Source organism: Cebus imitator, unplaced genomic scaffold (assembly GCF_001604975.1).
Source record: "Cebus imitator isolate Cc_AM_T3 unplaced genomic scaffold, Cebus_imitator-1.0 Scaffold322, whole genome shotgun sequence".
NCBI lineage: Eukaryota > Metazoa > Chordata > Mammalia > Primates > Cebidae > Cebus > Cebus imitator.
The window spans coordinates 2,295,807-2,312,209 of record NW_016107637.1 but is presented as its reverse complement, the minus strand read 5'-3'; the positions used below and the strand labels follow the sequence as shown (position 1 = coordinate 2,312,209).

General features: G+C 51.8%; 1 protein-coding gene and 1 pseudogene across 3 annotated transcripts in view; both read right to left on the bottom strand.

Moving 5' to 3' along the window:
- Positions 1-3,789: 3,789 nt before the first annotated feature.
- On the bottom strand, positions 3,790-5,075 carry LOC108286564 (annotated as a pseudogene).
- A 3,509-nt stretch (positions 5,076-8,584) lies between these two features.
- LOC108286559 (CREB binding protein) overlaps positions 8,585-16,403 on the bottom strand; it is a 161,766-nt gene continuing 153,947 nt past the window's right edge. For all 3 annotated transcript variants that reach the window (XM_017504469.1, XM_017504471.1, XM_017504470.2), the window contains 3 exons: positions 15,096-15,257; positions 14,512-14,793; positions 8,585-13,366 (listed from right to left, as the gene is read on the bottom strand). In XM_017504469.1, the coding sequence (XP_017359958.1) occupies positions 11,192-13,366; positions 14,512-14,793; positions 15,096-15,257 (2,619 nt within the window). In that variant the 3' untranslated portion in view covers positions 8,585-11,191. The remainder of the gene's footprint in view (positions 13,367-14,511; positions 14,794-15,095; positions 15,258-16,403) is intronic.

The following is a 16,403-nucleotide window of genomic DNA, read 5'->3' as shown; positions in this document are numbered from 1 at the left end:
CCCCAACCAAAAAAAAAAAAAAAAAAATGGTTTCTATTCAAACCCTTAAAAGTTCCTAGACCCTCAGCTAATCTTTTCAGGATCAGAAAAAGACCTGGAAAGGTGGCCAGGTGCGGTGGCTCATGCCTGTAATCCCAGCACATTAGAAGGCTGAGTTGGGTTTATCACTTAAGGTAAGGAGTTCGAGACTAGCCTGACCAACATGGCAAAACCCTGTCTCCACTAGAAATACAAAAATTAGGCCGGGCACAGTGGCTCACGCCTGTAATCCCAGCACTTTGGGAGGCCAAGTCAGGCGGATTGCCTGAGCTCAGGAGTTTGCAACCAGCCCGGGCAACACGGTGAAACCATCTCTCTACTAAAATACAAAAAAATTAGCCAGGCATGGTGGCGCACACCTATAGTCCCAGCTACTCGGGAGGCTGAGGCAGGAGAATCACTTGAACCCAGAAGGCAGAGGTTGCAGTGAGTGGGTATCGCGCCACTGCACTCCAGGCTGGGCAACAGAGCGAGAGAGAGAAGACAAGTTAGGACTAGTTTGGCCTGAGAGACTAGAGAGTGAAATGACAACTCAGCCTTATGTGTCCAGAGGAATTACACAGGCCACTCACGCAGCTGAGCAAGGCCCCCTCCCTGCTGGCGTGGCTGCCTGGTGGCTCTGTCCCTGCCACCTTGCCACCTCAAGACTGCTCCTTCGCCTGGGTGCTCTGGGCCTGGATTGCAGATGATTGGTGTCCTAAGCAGTGCCTGCCACATCCCAGGGTCCCCTTGGGTGTAAAGAGGGCCCCTCAGTCCAGGTTGTCACACTGGTCCTTGGGGCATGAATGGAAGACAGAAAAAGAAAAAGGACTTCGGGCAGGTGGAAATACAGACCATCTGGTTTCTCCCCCGAGGTCTGGCCTTGAAGGTGCCAACTCCGGCAAGCACGAGGTGAAGGGGACAGTTGACTGTCATTTCTGTTAGCCCCATCACTTCTTCATAGTCAGTGCCACACTGGCCTCCACAGCCTCACCCCTGCAGCTCATGAAACGTGAAGGACGGCAGAAACGTGTTCCACCTCGCCTGGGTGGTGGGTCAGGGATGCTAGCAGGTGGAGCAAAGCATGACTTGATTTCCTCTTCCCACACAGCCTGCATTTGTCACAAGTGAACTGAACAGGAAGGACATCTCCCAGCACCTCTTTGTTCCCTGGGGCAAGCAGCATGGTCAGGGAGCTCCTTCCAGGTAACTTTGGGTTTCAAGCCCACTGTGGGGGGGCTGTTGGCTGCCCCTGGTGTTTCTTAGCTTTGGCTCTGCTGAGACTCCCATCCTGTTGGAGAGGATCTGAGGCTGCCACTGACTGGGTGCCACCTCCTTTTTTTTTTGAGAAAGAGTCTCACTCTGTCACCCAGGCTGGAGTACACTGGCATAGTCTCAGCTCACTGCAACCTCTGCCTCCTGGGTTCAAGTGATTCTCCCACCTCAGCCACCTGCGTAGCTGGGACTACAGGCATGTGCCACCACGACCAGCTAATTTTTGTATTTTTAGTAGAGGTAGGGTTTCACCATGTTGGCCAGGCTGCTCTCGAACTCCTGACCTCAAGTGATCTGCCCACCTCGGCCTCCCAAAGTGGTGGGATTATATGTGTGAGCCCCTGTGAGCCACTGTGCCTGGCCAAAAAGAGTCTTTTTTTTTTCTTTTTTTTTTTTTGAGACAGCGTCTTGCTCTGTCACCCAGGTTGGAGTGCAGTGGCATGATCCCAGCTCACCAGTACCTCTGCTTCCTGGGTTCAAGCAATTCTCCTTCCTCTCCCTCCCACGTAGCTGGGATTACAGGCATCTGCCACCACATCAGGCTAATTTTTGTATATTTGGTAGAGATGGGGTTTCACCATGTTGGCCAGGCTGGTCTTGAACTCCTGATCTCATGATCCACCCACCTTGGCCTCCCAAAGTACTGGGATTACAGGCAAGAGCCACCATGCCCAGCCAAAAAAAGTCTTTCTTGCTGCTGGTCTGGAGCCATAGGGATTCCAGATCAGAGATGATAAAGCCTGCCCATCAAGCCTGATAAAACTTAGGTCCCTCGAATGCATTGAGTGGGGATGGATCAGTGTCACCACACTAGGAGCTTGGCACTGTGAACACTAGGGGTGCCCAGCATGCGGGCTGTCAACGTTTCTTTTTCTCCAATGCCAAAGTTAACCAGTGGGGAACCCAACACAGGTAAGCTGATCCCCAACAGGCCTTTGTAAGACCTTGGTCACCACTTACTGCCTCCACGATGCTTGAGGGCTACATATAAATTCCCCACTTTCCCGAGGCACTCTCAAAGTGAGTCCAAGGTGAATGTGTGGATAGAGGACAAGAGGCGGAGGTGTAGGACACTTTTCCAGCAAAGGGTTAAGGAGCACGGCTCAGGGCCAGCACCCCCTCTGTCCCTTGATGCTCTGTGAACTTGAGTTACTAACCACCTTCGTTTTCCTACAGGAATACATGTAAACGGTATTTGCCACATGCCATTATTTTCCCATCTCTTCACTTTGTTAACCACAGGAGGAAGGCAGAATCTGGAAAACTCAATCAAGGTTGAGGCAGAGGCCCTTGCCCCAGGCCCAGGACTCCAGGCTGGGTGGTGTTCATTTCTCAGTCCCCTCTGCCTCACAGAGGCAGCCACTCACCCTTTATAGTCTCATCTGTCCTTCGAGTCTCTTGCTAATCCCCTTGAAAATATCTGAAATACTTACAACATTTTTTTCTTTCTTTTTTTTTTGAGACAGAGACTTACTCTGTCACCCAGGGTGGAGTGCAGTGGCACGATCTTAGCTCACTGCAACCTCTGCCTCCTAGGTTCAAGCAATACTCCTGCCTCAGCCTCCCAAGTAGCTGGGATCACAGGCGCATGCCACGATGCCTGGCTAATTTTCTGTATTTTTAGTAGAGACAGGGTTTTGTCGTGTTGGCCCGGCTGATCTCAAACTCCTGATGTCAGGTGATATGCCTGCCTTGACCTCCCAAAGTGCTAGAATTACACATGTGAGCCACTGTGCCCAGACTTTTTTTTTTTCCTTTTTTGGGGTAGGGGGATGGAGTCTCATTCTGTAGTGCAGGCTGGAGTGCAGTGGCACGATCTCGGCTCACTGTAACCTCTGCCTCTCATGTGCAAACGATTCTCCTGCCTCAGCCTTCAGCCTCCTGAGCGGCTGGGGTTACAGGCACGTGCCACCATGCCCTGCTAATTTTTGTATTTTTAGTAGACACAGGGTTTCACCATATTGGCCAGGCTGGTCTCGAACTCCTGACCTCGTGATCTCCCTGCTGCGGCCTCCCAAAGTGCTGGGATTACAGCCATGAGCCACTGTGCCTGGCCTTTTCTTTCTTTCTTTCTTTCTTTTTTTAATAGTTAAGAGATTTTATTCTAATAGCTATAATTACAGTGCATGTTTGTCGAAATGAAAACTGAAAACAAGTATACAAAACAGTTGATTACTAATCGTGTATTGAAAGCAGTAAGAGGTTCCACGACACCAAATAGACCAGTTCTGAGGTTTCCCCAAGATAAATTTAACAGCTCCAACTTCAAAAAAGTAGAGGTTGTCTTTTTCTATGGCAAATCAGACTCTTGCAGGCCGAGGGAAAGAAAGCTATGTCACACACGGAGATGGGGTGCTCCCAAGGGGCTGTGGGTCTAGGTGGACCGTCTGCCCAGCTTGCACGCACTCCTGCTGGTGAGGCCCCAGACATCCTGCCAAAGTGTCTGAGCAAGCACTCTGGCCACATGCTGAGGGAGGGACAGGTGGGGCTGTCTCCCATAGGCTACCTGAAGGTGGGTGGGGCAGCCTGCGGGACAGTGGGGCAGCTGTGGGCTCCCAGCCTGGCCCCTGGGAACCATGGGGGCACAGAGACAAGCACATGGCTACGGAATGCAGGGTGACCCAAGGACAAGCGAGTTGCGGGGGTCTCTATTGTGACCATGCAGAACTGATCGCTGTCTGCCACGCCACCCGCCTTATGTTCCCAAGGAGAACAGCCGGGCTGGCGACCGGCATCCAGGCCATAACTGCAAATCTATGCTAGGTAGGGTCTCCCTTCTGTGTATTCAAGTGTTCTCGACTTAGATTTTTAACTATTTAAAAAAATGCACTGAGTTTGGGTTAAAAACCAATCACCAAAATAGATTTCAACACAGCTCTAAAGCCGAGGGTGCCCGGCTCTTCCAACACAGCGACTCCTGGAGGCCAGGTGCCCGCAGGCCTACAACCCCTCTCAGCACTGAAGAGGGAGTTGACTTTTCTTTTTACGATCAAAAAGCTGAGTAATATTGCATAGGACTACCAGAAACTGCCTCATTGGAAACAAAAACTATTTACATTAAATAAAAAGCCTGGCCGCAGGCTGCGTCTGCCACATTTACAGCACGGTGCGATGCACATGGTGACCAAACCACCGAGGCAGCTTCTGGCACTCACACCACGAGCCGCATGTTTGCCACATGAGAGTAAAGCAGAGGGTGAGAGGAGTGAGAGGGAGGGGGGTCGCATTCACTTCTGGTTCCGGAGCTGATTGGACAGCCAGTCCAGTCCTTCATAGAGCCCGTCCCCGCTGGTGGCGCAGGTGGCCTGAATGTACCAGTTCCTGTGGCGGAGCAAGTGCAGCCCCAGCTTGTCTGTGATCTTGGCCGCATTCATGGCGTTGGGGAGGTCCTGCTTGTTGGCGAACACCAGGAGGACAGCATCCCGGAGCTCGTCCTCAGCCAGCATCCTTGTGAGCTCCTCACGGGCCTCGTTCACGCGCTGTCATTGCTGTCCACCACGAAGATCAGGCCTTGTGTGTTCTGGAAGTAGTGGTGCCACAGAGGCCGGATCTTGTCCTGGCCACCCACGTCCCACACGGTGAAGCTGATGTTCTTGTACTCCACGGTTTCCACATTGAAGCCTATGGTGGGAGTGGCGGTCACGATCACCCAGCTTTAGCTTGTATAGGATCGTGGTCTTCCCCTCAGCATCCAAGCCCACCATGCAGATGTGCATTTCCTTTTTGCCAAAAAGGCCCTTGAAGAGGTTGGCAAAGATGTTCCCCATGTTAGTGGACAGGTGGAAGGACACTGGCCAGGGACACCTCAGCGGCTGCTGCTCTGCGCCAGGTGTTGGTTTCGCTCCCACCCCTTTTCTTTCTTAAGAGACGGCGTCTTGCTCTGTTGCCCAGGCCACAGTGCAGTGGTGTAATCATAGCTGACTGCAGCCTCGACCTACTGGGCTCAAGTGATCCTCATGCCTCAGCCGCTTCTATAGCTGGGACTCCAAGTGTGTGCCATCGTGCCTGGCTAACTTTTTAAAACAATTTTGTAGCCTGGGCGTGGTGGCTTTTACCTGTAATCCCAGCACTTTGGGAGGCCAAGGCAGGGGGATCACTTGAGGTCAGGAGTGTGAGACCAGCCTGGGCAACATGTTGAAACCTTGTCTCTACTAAAAATAAAAAATGTAACCAGGCCTGGTGGTGGGTGCCCATAATCCCAGCTACTTAGGAGGCTGAAGCAGAAGAATTGCTTGAACCCAGGAAGTGGAGGCTTCAGTGAGCTGAGATCATGCCACGGCACTTCAGCCTGGGCAACAGAGTGAAACTGTTGTTCAAAACCAAAATTTTTTGATGTGTGTAGAGGCAGGGGTCTTGCCATGTTCCCAGGCTGGTCTCCAACTTCTGGCCCTAAGCAATCCTCCCAGCTTGGCCTTTTAAAGGGCTGGGATTACAGGCATGAGCCTCTGTGCCCAGCCCTTGGAATACTTTCTTGTTATCTATTTCTTTGTTATTTTTTGAGACAGTCTTGTTCTGTCGCCCAGGCTGCAGTGCAGTTGTGCAATCTTGGCTCACTGCAATCTCTGCCTCCTGGATTCAAGTGACTGTGTCTCAGCCTTCTGAGTATCTGGGATTATAAGCATGTGCCACCACACCCAGCTAATTATTTTTTTTAATACTAGCTGGATTGAGGGCAGGATGGTCTCAATCTCCTGACCTTGTGATCCGCCCACCTTGGCCTCCGAAGGTGCTGGGATTACAGGTGCCACTGCGCCTGGCCTCTAATTTTTGTACTTTTTGTAGAGAAGGGGTTTCACCATGTTGGCCAGGCTGGTCTGGAAATCCTGGCCTTAGGTGCTCCACCCACTTCAGCCTCCCATGACCTACCATGCCTGGCCTTGTTTTTTTCTTCATGCAATCCTTTCTTAATGGAGGTGTTTTATAGATGTTAGCTCCCATTGAACTTTTCTGTGTGGTGAGTTAACAGTGGTATCCTAGACAAAAATTCCTAGTAAAGTCTCTATGAAAAGATGTGAGCATGTCAAAAGCACCATTTTATGCACAATTTAGGTCAACTGCAGAGCATTCTCATCTACTCGTCAAAGCTCCTAAGAGTCTACTTTGCTGGTCTGAGCATCATACTCACTTAAATTTCTGCAGTATCTTATCAGGGGCCTGTGTTTACCCACCTCTATTTATTATCAAATGTATACAAGTAATGCAGGTGAATTTAACCCAAAACATCCATATATCAATGAGGGTGCAATGTTTTCATGGTCTGAGGTGAAGAGACGTTCTTCTCATGCCTGCATGCCACTGCACATCTGTTACAGCACTGTGGCTGCAGCCTCTGCTTCCTGGCACACACTGTCCTGGCCTAAGAACTTCTTGGTAGCAAAATGGCCACCAATGTGCAATCGTCTCCTTAATGAAAGGTGTTTTTTTCTTTTTTTTTTTAGAGACAGGGTCTCACTATGTTGCCCAGGCTGGAGTACAGTGGCTATTCACAGGTGCCATCCCACTACTGATTAGCACGGGAATTTTGACCTGCTCTGTTTCTGACCTGTGCCAGTTCACCCCTCCTTAGGCAACCTGGTAGTCCCCCGCTCCTGGGAGGTCACCATATTGATGCCGAACTTAGTGCGGACACCCGAATGGCATAGCACACTACAGCCCAGAACTCCTGGGCTCAAGTGATCCTCCCATCTCAGCCTCCCTAGTAACTGGGACTACAAGCACATGCCACCATGCCTGGCAATGAAAGATGTGTTTTAAAAACAGTTAGCAGCCAGGCGCGGTGGCTCACGCCTATAATCTGAGCACTTTGGGAGGCCGAGGCAGGTGGATCACCTAAGGCCAGGAGTTCGAGACCAGCCTGACCAACATGGTGAAACATTTTGGGAAAAAAAAAAAAACCAGTAGCTTATTTCACCATGGAGTACTCAAAGCATGTTTTGACTCAGACAAAATCTTTGGTTCCATTTTATAGTAATCAAAAAGACTAGGTGTGGTGGCTCATGCCTATAATCCCAGCACTTTGGGAGACCAAGGTGGGCAAATCACTTGAGATTGGGAGTTTGAGACCAGCCTGGCCAACATGGTGAAACCCTGCCTCTACTAAAAATACGAAAATTAGCTGGGCGTGGTGGCTTACACCTCTAGTTCCAGCTACTCGGGAGGCTGAGGCAGGAGAATCGCTTAAACTCGGGAGGTGGAGGCTGCATTGAGCCAAAATAACACCACTGCGCTCCAGCTAGGGTGACAGAGAGACTTTGTCTCAAAAAGAAACCACCACCATCAAAAAAACAAACAAACAACAAAAAAAACAGAAGACAGTTACATGTCTTCAATCTGAGCACTTTTTTTTTTTTTTTTGAGACACAGGGTTTCTCCATGTTGGTCAGTCTGGTCTCAAACTCCCGATCTCAGGTGATCTGCCCGCCTTGGCCTCCCAAAGTGCTGGGATTACAGGCGAGAGCTACCGCGCCCGGCCAATCTGAGGTCTTAAAAGAAGCCTCTCCCTGCCACATTACACAGGGGCAGCTCATTCTGTTTTTAACATGTGATGATTTCAAAGACAGCATCGAACACATGCTCTGTAGAGACAAACTCCACTGGGCATCTGCAATCTTTTTTTTTTTTTTTTCTTTTGAGATGGAGTCTCGCTCTGTCAGCCAGGCTGGAGTGCAATGGTGCGAACTCGGCTCACTACAACTGCCGCCTCTGGATTCAAGCAATTCTCCTACCTCAGCCTCCTGAGTAGCTGGGACTACAAGCAAGTGCCACCATGCCCAGGTAATTTTTTGTATTTTTAGTACAGCCAGGGTTTCACTGTGTTAGCCAGGATGGTCTTGATCTCCTGACCTTGTGACCTGCCCTCCTTGGTCTCCCAAAGTGCTGGGATTACAGGTGTGAGCCAGCGCACCTGGATTATTATTATTATTATTATTATTATTTTTTTGAGTCTCGCTCTGTCATCCAGGCCGGAATGCAGTGGTGTATCAGCTCACTGCAAACTCCACCTCTCAGGTTCAAGCAATTCTCCCGCCTCAGCCTCCTGAGTAGCTAGGACTATAGGCGCTTGCCATCACCCCCAGCTAATTTTTTGTATTTCATAGAGACAGGGTTTCACCATATTGGCTAGGTTGGTCTCCAACTCCAGACCTCGTGATCCATTCACTTCGGCCTCCCAAAGTGCTAGGATTACAATCGTAAGCCACTGCTCCCGGCCCGTATCTGCAAGCTTATAAGGACGAACTGTTGAGCTAACTCTAAGTCATTAGCCAAGCTGAACCATCTTTGAATCCAAGTCGTTTTACCAGTTTTTATTATAAACACCATCACATTTCAAGTTTCCTCTTTTTGATCACAAATATAGGACTTTTTCTTCTCCTCTTAAGTATACAGCATGAGACACAGCGTTGGGGCTTTCCAGCTTTCTTACAGATATTTCCTTAGACAAGCTTAGGGTTAGCATCCACATCCTTCGACATCTGGATTGCCCAAGATGGTTGCATGGGATGTAGCCTCCGAAAGGAATGAGGTTGGTACATAAAGTTTTGAATTCCACGGTAACCTGAAACAGAGGCCCCTCCACTGCCCACATTAAAAGGCTGCACAACCAGGAGGGTGCTACTTTCTGAGTGTGGGCTTAGAGATGCTGCTCCTGGGCTCCAGCCCACTTCTTGTTTGAACACGTGGCTCAAGGCTTCCCCATGGGTGGAAAAGGTGAAGAGGATCATGGAGGTGTAAGAACCCAGCAGGCTGAGTAGGGGTAGCAATCTCCACTGGAGGCCGGGCCTGTGTTGCCCTCCTGGGATGCGGTGAATGGGGGCTGGCTGGAGGTGCCAGATGGTGGTCTTTTGCCTGGTTTAATTATTTTACATTTTATAACTCAAGATTCAAAGCTGTATGGTAAAAGCTAGATTGGACCTTTCCAATTTCTTAGAAAGATTCCTTGAATTTAGATTCACAAATCAAGTATTCAAGTATTTTAAAAATATCTGTGACGGTAAGGGCCCAAATGGAAGCTATTTGGGCCATGATTTCTAAATTTACCATTACCCCCCACCTAGAGCACTCTTTGGCTGGTGGACTAGGGATAAAGTGAGTTCTCTGGGTGTCAGGGGCGGCAGACTAGGGGATAAACTTCAGCTCTCCCAACGATGGTCCTCCTTTGTTTTGCGGTTTTTGTGAACTGGTCTCACCCACTCAGTAAGGGGGCCTGAACTGGACTCCAAGGGAATTGGGACCATGTAGCCGAGTCCAAGTGTCTTTCAAAGTGGGGGACCTTTCTTACTGTAACAGGAACTGGAGCTGGTGCTCCAACATGTCTGCCCCTCAGCATTTTTCTCCAAGGCCACATAGGACAGGCTGCATGGTGGTGGCAGGATGTTGGGGAGTCAGGAAGCACCTTTCGAGCCTGGAGCACCCTCTGTCTCAAATTCTGGGAGTTGTGTATGTGGGGAGCTGCCTGAATATGGGAGGAAGCCCTGCTTCTGGGGGCGCAGCTATGACGGGCACGGAGGATGGAGGAGTGGGCCAAGTGCAGTTTCAGACCAACTGGTGACCCTAACTGTGTTACATTCACCTGTGAGCCTCGAATGTGTGGGGCCAACACTGAGCCACCCACCTCAGTCTCTGGGAATAAACCCTCCAGGTGGCCGCTAAGCCTGGGCCACAGTTCCCAGCCGCCACCCATGCCACCACGACCACAACCGCAGCCCCAGCCTCTCCGCTATGAGCGAACAACCAGAACCATGTCTTACAAAGAACAGACTCCAAAAATATATATAAATAAATAAAAACCTTAAACATTCTTACAGGGATCTTAAAGAACAGAATACATGTTAAAAACCTCAGTAATTTATATCAATTTTAAGCGGTACTTTATATACAATGGGGAAAAAACACATGCATAGTCCAAATACAATGTTGAAAACAGCATTTTCATAACAAAAAACCCCGAACACTAAGTGTTAATACCATGTACATGAATTCAAGAAGGACCACCCTTTTTGTCTGTTGCACACAGTTTATTTAACAATATGATATAAGAAATGAGTTGGTATTTTACCATTCTATACAGTGATTGAATCTTCTCGAGTTTCGTATTTATAGTAATTAGAGCGCTTGCATGATTTACACTAGAATTGCTTTTCCTCATTTCAAGTTTCACATAGAAGAAAGAAAAGAAGGCTTCTTCTCTAGTAACATTAGCATGGTCTAAGAGTGATCATCCCTATTTTTTGTCTAAAACCAGTTTTATCAGAGAAACAAAGCAACAATTTCTACATCTGCAAGACAAGAGTTTGGCTTCAGCCATTATGTATAGATAGATGTGTGTGGGTGTGAGTACGTGTGTGTGCACGCCGGAGTCAATTCCTATCGTCCAGGGGTAATACTGGGAAACGCCCACAGAGTTCACTATAGAAAAAAAATCTTCCCGAAACATCAGAAAGTTATCGGGATACATTATAAGCTTGCATTATTTCAGGAATCAGTTCTGAATATTATTTTTCTTCTTACTTTTAAACATAAATGTTTAAAGTCTTGAAAATACAAATAAAAAATATGAATATAATGAACTTGTTTTTCCCATTAAAAAAAGGCATGAGTCACCAGCAATGACGACAAAAAGAATTCAAACAAACCCCCCTCCCCCCAAAACAAAAACAAAACGGAAATCCCCCCCCAAAAAAAAACCAAAGAGAGAGAGAGAGAGAGACCAGATATTTTAAATCAACTGGTTTTTAACAAAAAAATATATTCTTTGTATTGTTTCTTTAAACATCAATCCACCCTTCCATGGCTTGGAAGTTGCAGTTCCATCTAGGAATAAAAAGAACCTAGATGCCTGAATTTTCAGTACAAAAGGTCCAAGGACATGAAAGGGAAAAAAAGTGATGCTCTCACAATGCTACAAGCCCTCCACAAACTTCTCTAGCGTGTCCCCCGTGGTGTCCCCGACCAGGGACAGTTCGCTGGACAGCGTGCTCCTGCTGGGGGTGTTCAGTTGGGGGAGCATTGCACTCTGTTCGGGGTTCCCCAAGTGTCCCTGATCTATGGAGCTGGCCATAGTAACTGCAAGTCCGGGGTGGGGGGAACCAGTCTGGGGTGAGACGTGGTGTGGCGAAGGCTGGGGCTGTATCCGTGGTGACGGGCTGGAATGTGGAGGCTGGGACTGGGGCCGAGGAGACTGGACAGGGGCTGGAGACCGCACCTGGTTACTAAGGGATGTGGCGATCTGCTGGCCAGGGAGATGCGAGGCCTGTGGCTGTCCTGAGAGCATGTGTTGCTGGGGGCTCATGGGATTCGGCTGGCCTGGGGACCCAATCTGCTGCTTCATCTGCTGCTGCTGCAGAATCCGCTGCTGCAGGGCTTGCTGGATGTTGGGGGTGCTGTCTGCCCCCATCCCTGGCTGCCCCATCTGGCTGAGCTGTCCCATCTGGGCCGCCATCTGGCCCATGGAGCTGCCCTGGAGGGGGAGATGCTGCTGCATGCGCTGCTGCTGCTGCATGGCTGGCGGGTAGCCTCCAGGTCCTTGAGGCTGCTGGAACTGGCCGTGCCCTGCCATGCCCCCAGCCATGCCAGCATTCCCTTGTTGCTGCTGCTGCTGTTGCTGCTGCTGCTGCTGCTGTTGCTGCTGCTGCTGCAGCAGCTGCCTCCGTAACATTTCTCGGTACTGTGGATTCATACTCGCCATGTTGGGGTTGTGTCCTGGGTTCATGATGTTCAGGGCCTGGCCCTGGGGGTTCAGGCCTCCCATTGCCTGTTGCTGTGGAGGCACACCAGGCCGCGGCACGCCAGCCTGCATGGCGTTCAGGTTCTGCAGGCTGGGCTGCTGGTGTATGCCGGGCTGGGGCTGCATGCCGGGCTGGGGCTGCATGCCGGGCTGGGACTGGAGGCCAGGCTGGGGCTGCATGCCAGGCTGATTGGCCACATACTTGGCTGTGCGCTGTTTGATGAAAGCTGCCATTAGCTGCGGGTTTGACTTGAGAATGTTCAGGACCTGCTGCTGCTGCTGAGGGGAGCTGGGTGACTTCAGGGTCCGTAGCAGGTCTTGCAGGGCGCTGGGGGAGATGCTTCTGGGTGGCTGCACGCTGGGCATCCGGGGCCCGGCCACAGCCGCCTGGGCCTGCATGGACATCACAGGCCTGGGCATGCCTGGCATTGGCTGCTGCTGGGGAAGGGGTGCCTGTTGCCACTGGCCAGGAGGCATGCTGGGCATGACGGGCCCGCTCACCTGGTTGGGTCGGGGCACGTTCAGGCTCACGGGGGCCATCTGGCTTCCTGGGGTCCCCATGCCCGTGCGCCCTGGGGGCATGCCGTTGTTGATATTCACCCGGTACAGGTGCTGCTGCTGCTGGGCCTCACGCTCAATCTGCCGAGCCGCTTCCACCGCTGCAGGTGGAGGCTGGGCAGGGGGTGGGGGTGCTGGCACCTGGCTGGTGGGCTTCCCTGCAGACACCGTGGTGGGGGGCTGAGTCCGGGCCACGCTGGGGAAGCCAGCTGGTGACATGCTCACGGGTGAGGGCTGGGGCTGGGCAGGGGGCTGCGGTGTCTGGGGCGTGCTGGGCTGCTGCGTGGGGGTCCCAGGTGGTGCTGAGGTAGGAGAAGGCAGACTCTGCTGAGGCACGTTGCGGGTGTTCATGGTGGCCATCCGCCGGCGCATGAGCTGGGCCTGCTGCAGGCGGTGCTGGATCTGCTGTTGGCGGAGCTTGTGTTTGATGTTGAGGCAGAAGGGCACGGGGCATTTGTTTTCTTGGCAGTGCTTGGCGTGGTAGCAGCAGAGGGCGATGAGCTGCTTGCACACCGGGCAGCCCCCATTGGTCTTGCGCTTACAGCCCTTGGTGTGCTGCACCACCCGCTTCATCTTCTGGCAGGACGGCAGCGAGCAGTTGGCGTTGCGGCACTGGCATGCGTGCACCAGCGACTGGATGCAGCGCTGGATGCTCAGCCGGCGGGACTCCTGGGGGCTCTTTGACTGTGGCTCGCCCTGGCTGCTGCCCTCGTCGTCCAGGCCCAGCCCCCACTTCACCATCTTATGGGCATGGCTCTTCGTGTTATAGCAGTTGATGCAGAGGTCGTAGTCCTGCAAACAAGAAAAGGGGACAGGCTAGTGTCAGCATGGGGCCCAACACCAGGCACCCTGGCTGTTTCCCTCCACCACTAGGTCTGGGTCTGTGCCAAGAGACCCAGACAGGTGACCCAGACAGGATGGAAGCATGGACAGGACAGGAGCATGGGCCGTGTACATGCTGCTCCCAAAGACCTTGACTCCTGGGAACAGCCCTGAAGGCTCAAAGATAACCAGACTTATGCCCTGAGACCCCTCAGCCTGTGAGTTCATGGACAGTAGACACCAGCCCCCTTTCCTTCTGGCCTCCTGTGCCCAGGGAGTCACACTGCCCCCTGCCACGGCCTGTCCTGCTTCTGTACCTGGACTGTGAAGCCTGACAATGAAAGGCCGAGGGAGGCTAGTCCCTCCCAAAGCACCGACAGCTGCCATGAAGCGCCTCTGGGAAGGCCTGGGCTACCCTACCCATAGCTCGCCAGTGGGCTTTCCCCAATGTGGAAGCTGAAGTTACTGAAAACTGCTTGCACCTGGCAACCTGACGGAGCCCTAGAACCAGGTACTAATTCTGTGTTCATAGAAAGAGGTTAAAAACTGCTGCATGCAACTAGAAAGAGGACAAAGGAGACTGGAGAAAGCTGGAGTGCGGAAGAGAGGCGTAAGAAGGTACAGAGAGAAGAAAGGCCCTCACTCGGCTGAGGACCCGCTCTGCCCGTCTACAGACACCACAGCAAGTGAGTGGGCTCCGGGGTGGCAGGTGACGGTGACTGTCCTGGGAGGGGAATGGTGGTGGGGTCTGTCACCTACCTGAGCCCATGCAAGGGACACCCATGCAAGGTACCAGAGGGGCCCAAGCTACCAAGAGGACAGCGGGTGTTCCTAGCCATTTAGCAAGACCAGAACTGGGCATAGACAGGCCAGACTTCCCAGCAAAGCCTTCCTCTGGCTGTCCCCAGGGTCAGGCCTGCCGCACTGCCAGGCCTGTGGACATGGCTACACAGAGCAGTTTTAGGAAACACAAACATGGCAATGCCTTCTGCCTTGTGACACTGTCCTAGTTCCAGAGGACTCAACGCAGCCGCCATCAGGTAAAGACACCGACCCCAGCACCCGTGCAAAGGGACGGATGCTTCATCAGCCCCGGGGCCGGCCGCGGGGCCTACCTCGCACACAGTGCAGTGCCAGCGCGTCTCCACGTGGTGCTTGCACTCGTTGCAGGTGTAGACGAAGCGGTCCTGGCCCTGGGTGTGCAGCTCCACCAGCATACACAGCGTGGACCACTTGGAGCGGCGCAAGGAGGAGAACTCCCAGTGCTTGTCTCTGGCCAGGGTGAGGAAGGCGTCTCGCCCGTCCATGAGGTCACAGCTAAGCAGGGGGTCAGGGTCGACGATGGGGGGCAAGGTGTTGATGACAGGCCCGGCGTGCAGATGGATCACGAAGAAGACCTGCAGGAGAGGAAGGGATTTAGTCTCACACAGGGGACGTGGCACCTCTGGTGGTAAGCTTAGGGCAGGTGCAGCCAAGCCAACCTGCAGGATAGGCACGTGGCTGAGCCTGTTGGCCCTGATGCTTTGGGATGGAACAGAATTGGTGACATGTTGCATGACATCAACTAACTGGTCCACTTGGTCTCCTGAGGGCCACCTCCATCCCACCATAGATCTGCACGGGGCCCACGACTGCCAGCTGCACGTCTTTCCCTGCTCTGGGCTGGAGGCAGGGCTGCAACACCACACCCCGCGCCCACCTCCTTGTGCTTCTCCATGGTGGCATAGAGCTTCTGGGACAGGTCATTGGACACATTGGGCATGCTGGGCTTCTTCTTGTTGGCGCGGCTGATGCTGCTTTTGTTCTTGTTGGTCTTCTTATTGTTCTTCTTCTTGGCATTCTTGCTGTCGCCCTGACTGCCCTGCAATAACAGGCAAGGTTGTGAGACCAGGCAAGTGCTCCTCCACATCTGGCATGGACTCCCAGCTCCAGGGCCGTGGGTGTCAGGAAGCTCAGGCCAAAGCAGGTCACCACCAGGCAGACCCCACACGTGCACAGCCACAGGCAGCTATAGATGCTGCTGCCTTCAGGACAGAGCCGGGCCTGTCCTCAGACAGTGCTGGTGTCACTATAAGCTTTATGCTATGTTGCCTTTTGAGGGGAAAACAGACCCAGAGTGTGAGTTCAAAAATGAATTAATTACAGCAGTAGGGGGCATTTCCACTGTGCCACAACCATACATGGAAGATTCCACATCACAACTGTGGTCAGCCTTGAGGAGGGCTCCACACACCTGAGAAAGCATGAGAGCTTCCAGGAGACAGGAAAGCTGTTCACGGCAGAAGCAGCTGCCCTGGCAAGAGCAGGGACTCTGAGGCTCCTGCAGGGTCCATTCAAGGCCCACCAAGGGCGGGCCAGCTCCCTGCCAGGGCCATCAGTGTTACACCTGACTGGCTGAAGTTGTGATTGCTCTCAGCCCACAGGCTCCTCCTCTGGAAAAATGCAGGCTTGCTACTCATTACACTTCAACAGAGAAAACTCAACTAGGTCCAGACACCTTTTTTTTGGTGCAGTGGTACAATCTTGGGTTCAAGTGATTCTCCCAACCCAGCCTCCCGAGTAGCTGGGATTATAGGCATGCACCACCACACCCAGCTAATTTTTCTATTTTTAGTAGAGACAGTGTTTCACCATGTTGGTCACGCTGGTCTTAAACTCCGTTAACCTCAGAGAATCTTAGTGTTCAAAGATGGGTGTCAGTCCAGGGACAATCCAATAACTCTGCCCAACTGACAAGAAGCTGAAGGAGCCAAAATGTCATGCAAGATCCTCTGTGAGATTCAGGGACAGAAAAGGAACATGAGAAGAAAACTGAGAAAACAGGAACAAAGTGTGGACTTTAGTTAATAATAATGCATCAATAAATGGCTCACCAGGGCAGCAAATGTGCCACACAAAGGTAAGACATTAGTAACAGGAGAAACTGGGCGCTAGAATTACAGTGGAACTCTGCTCAATTTCTGTGTCAGCCCTAAAACAAAAGAAGTCTTTTTTTTTTTTTTTTTTT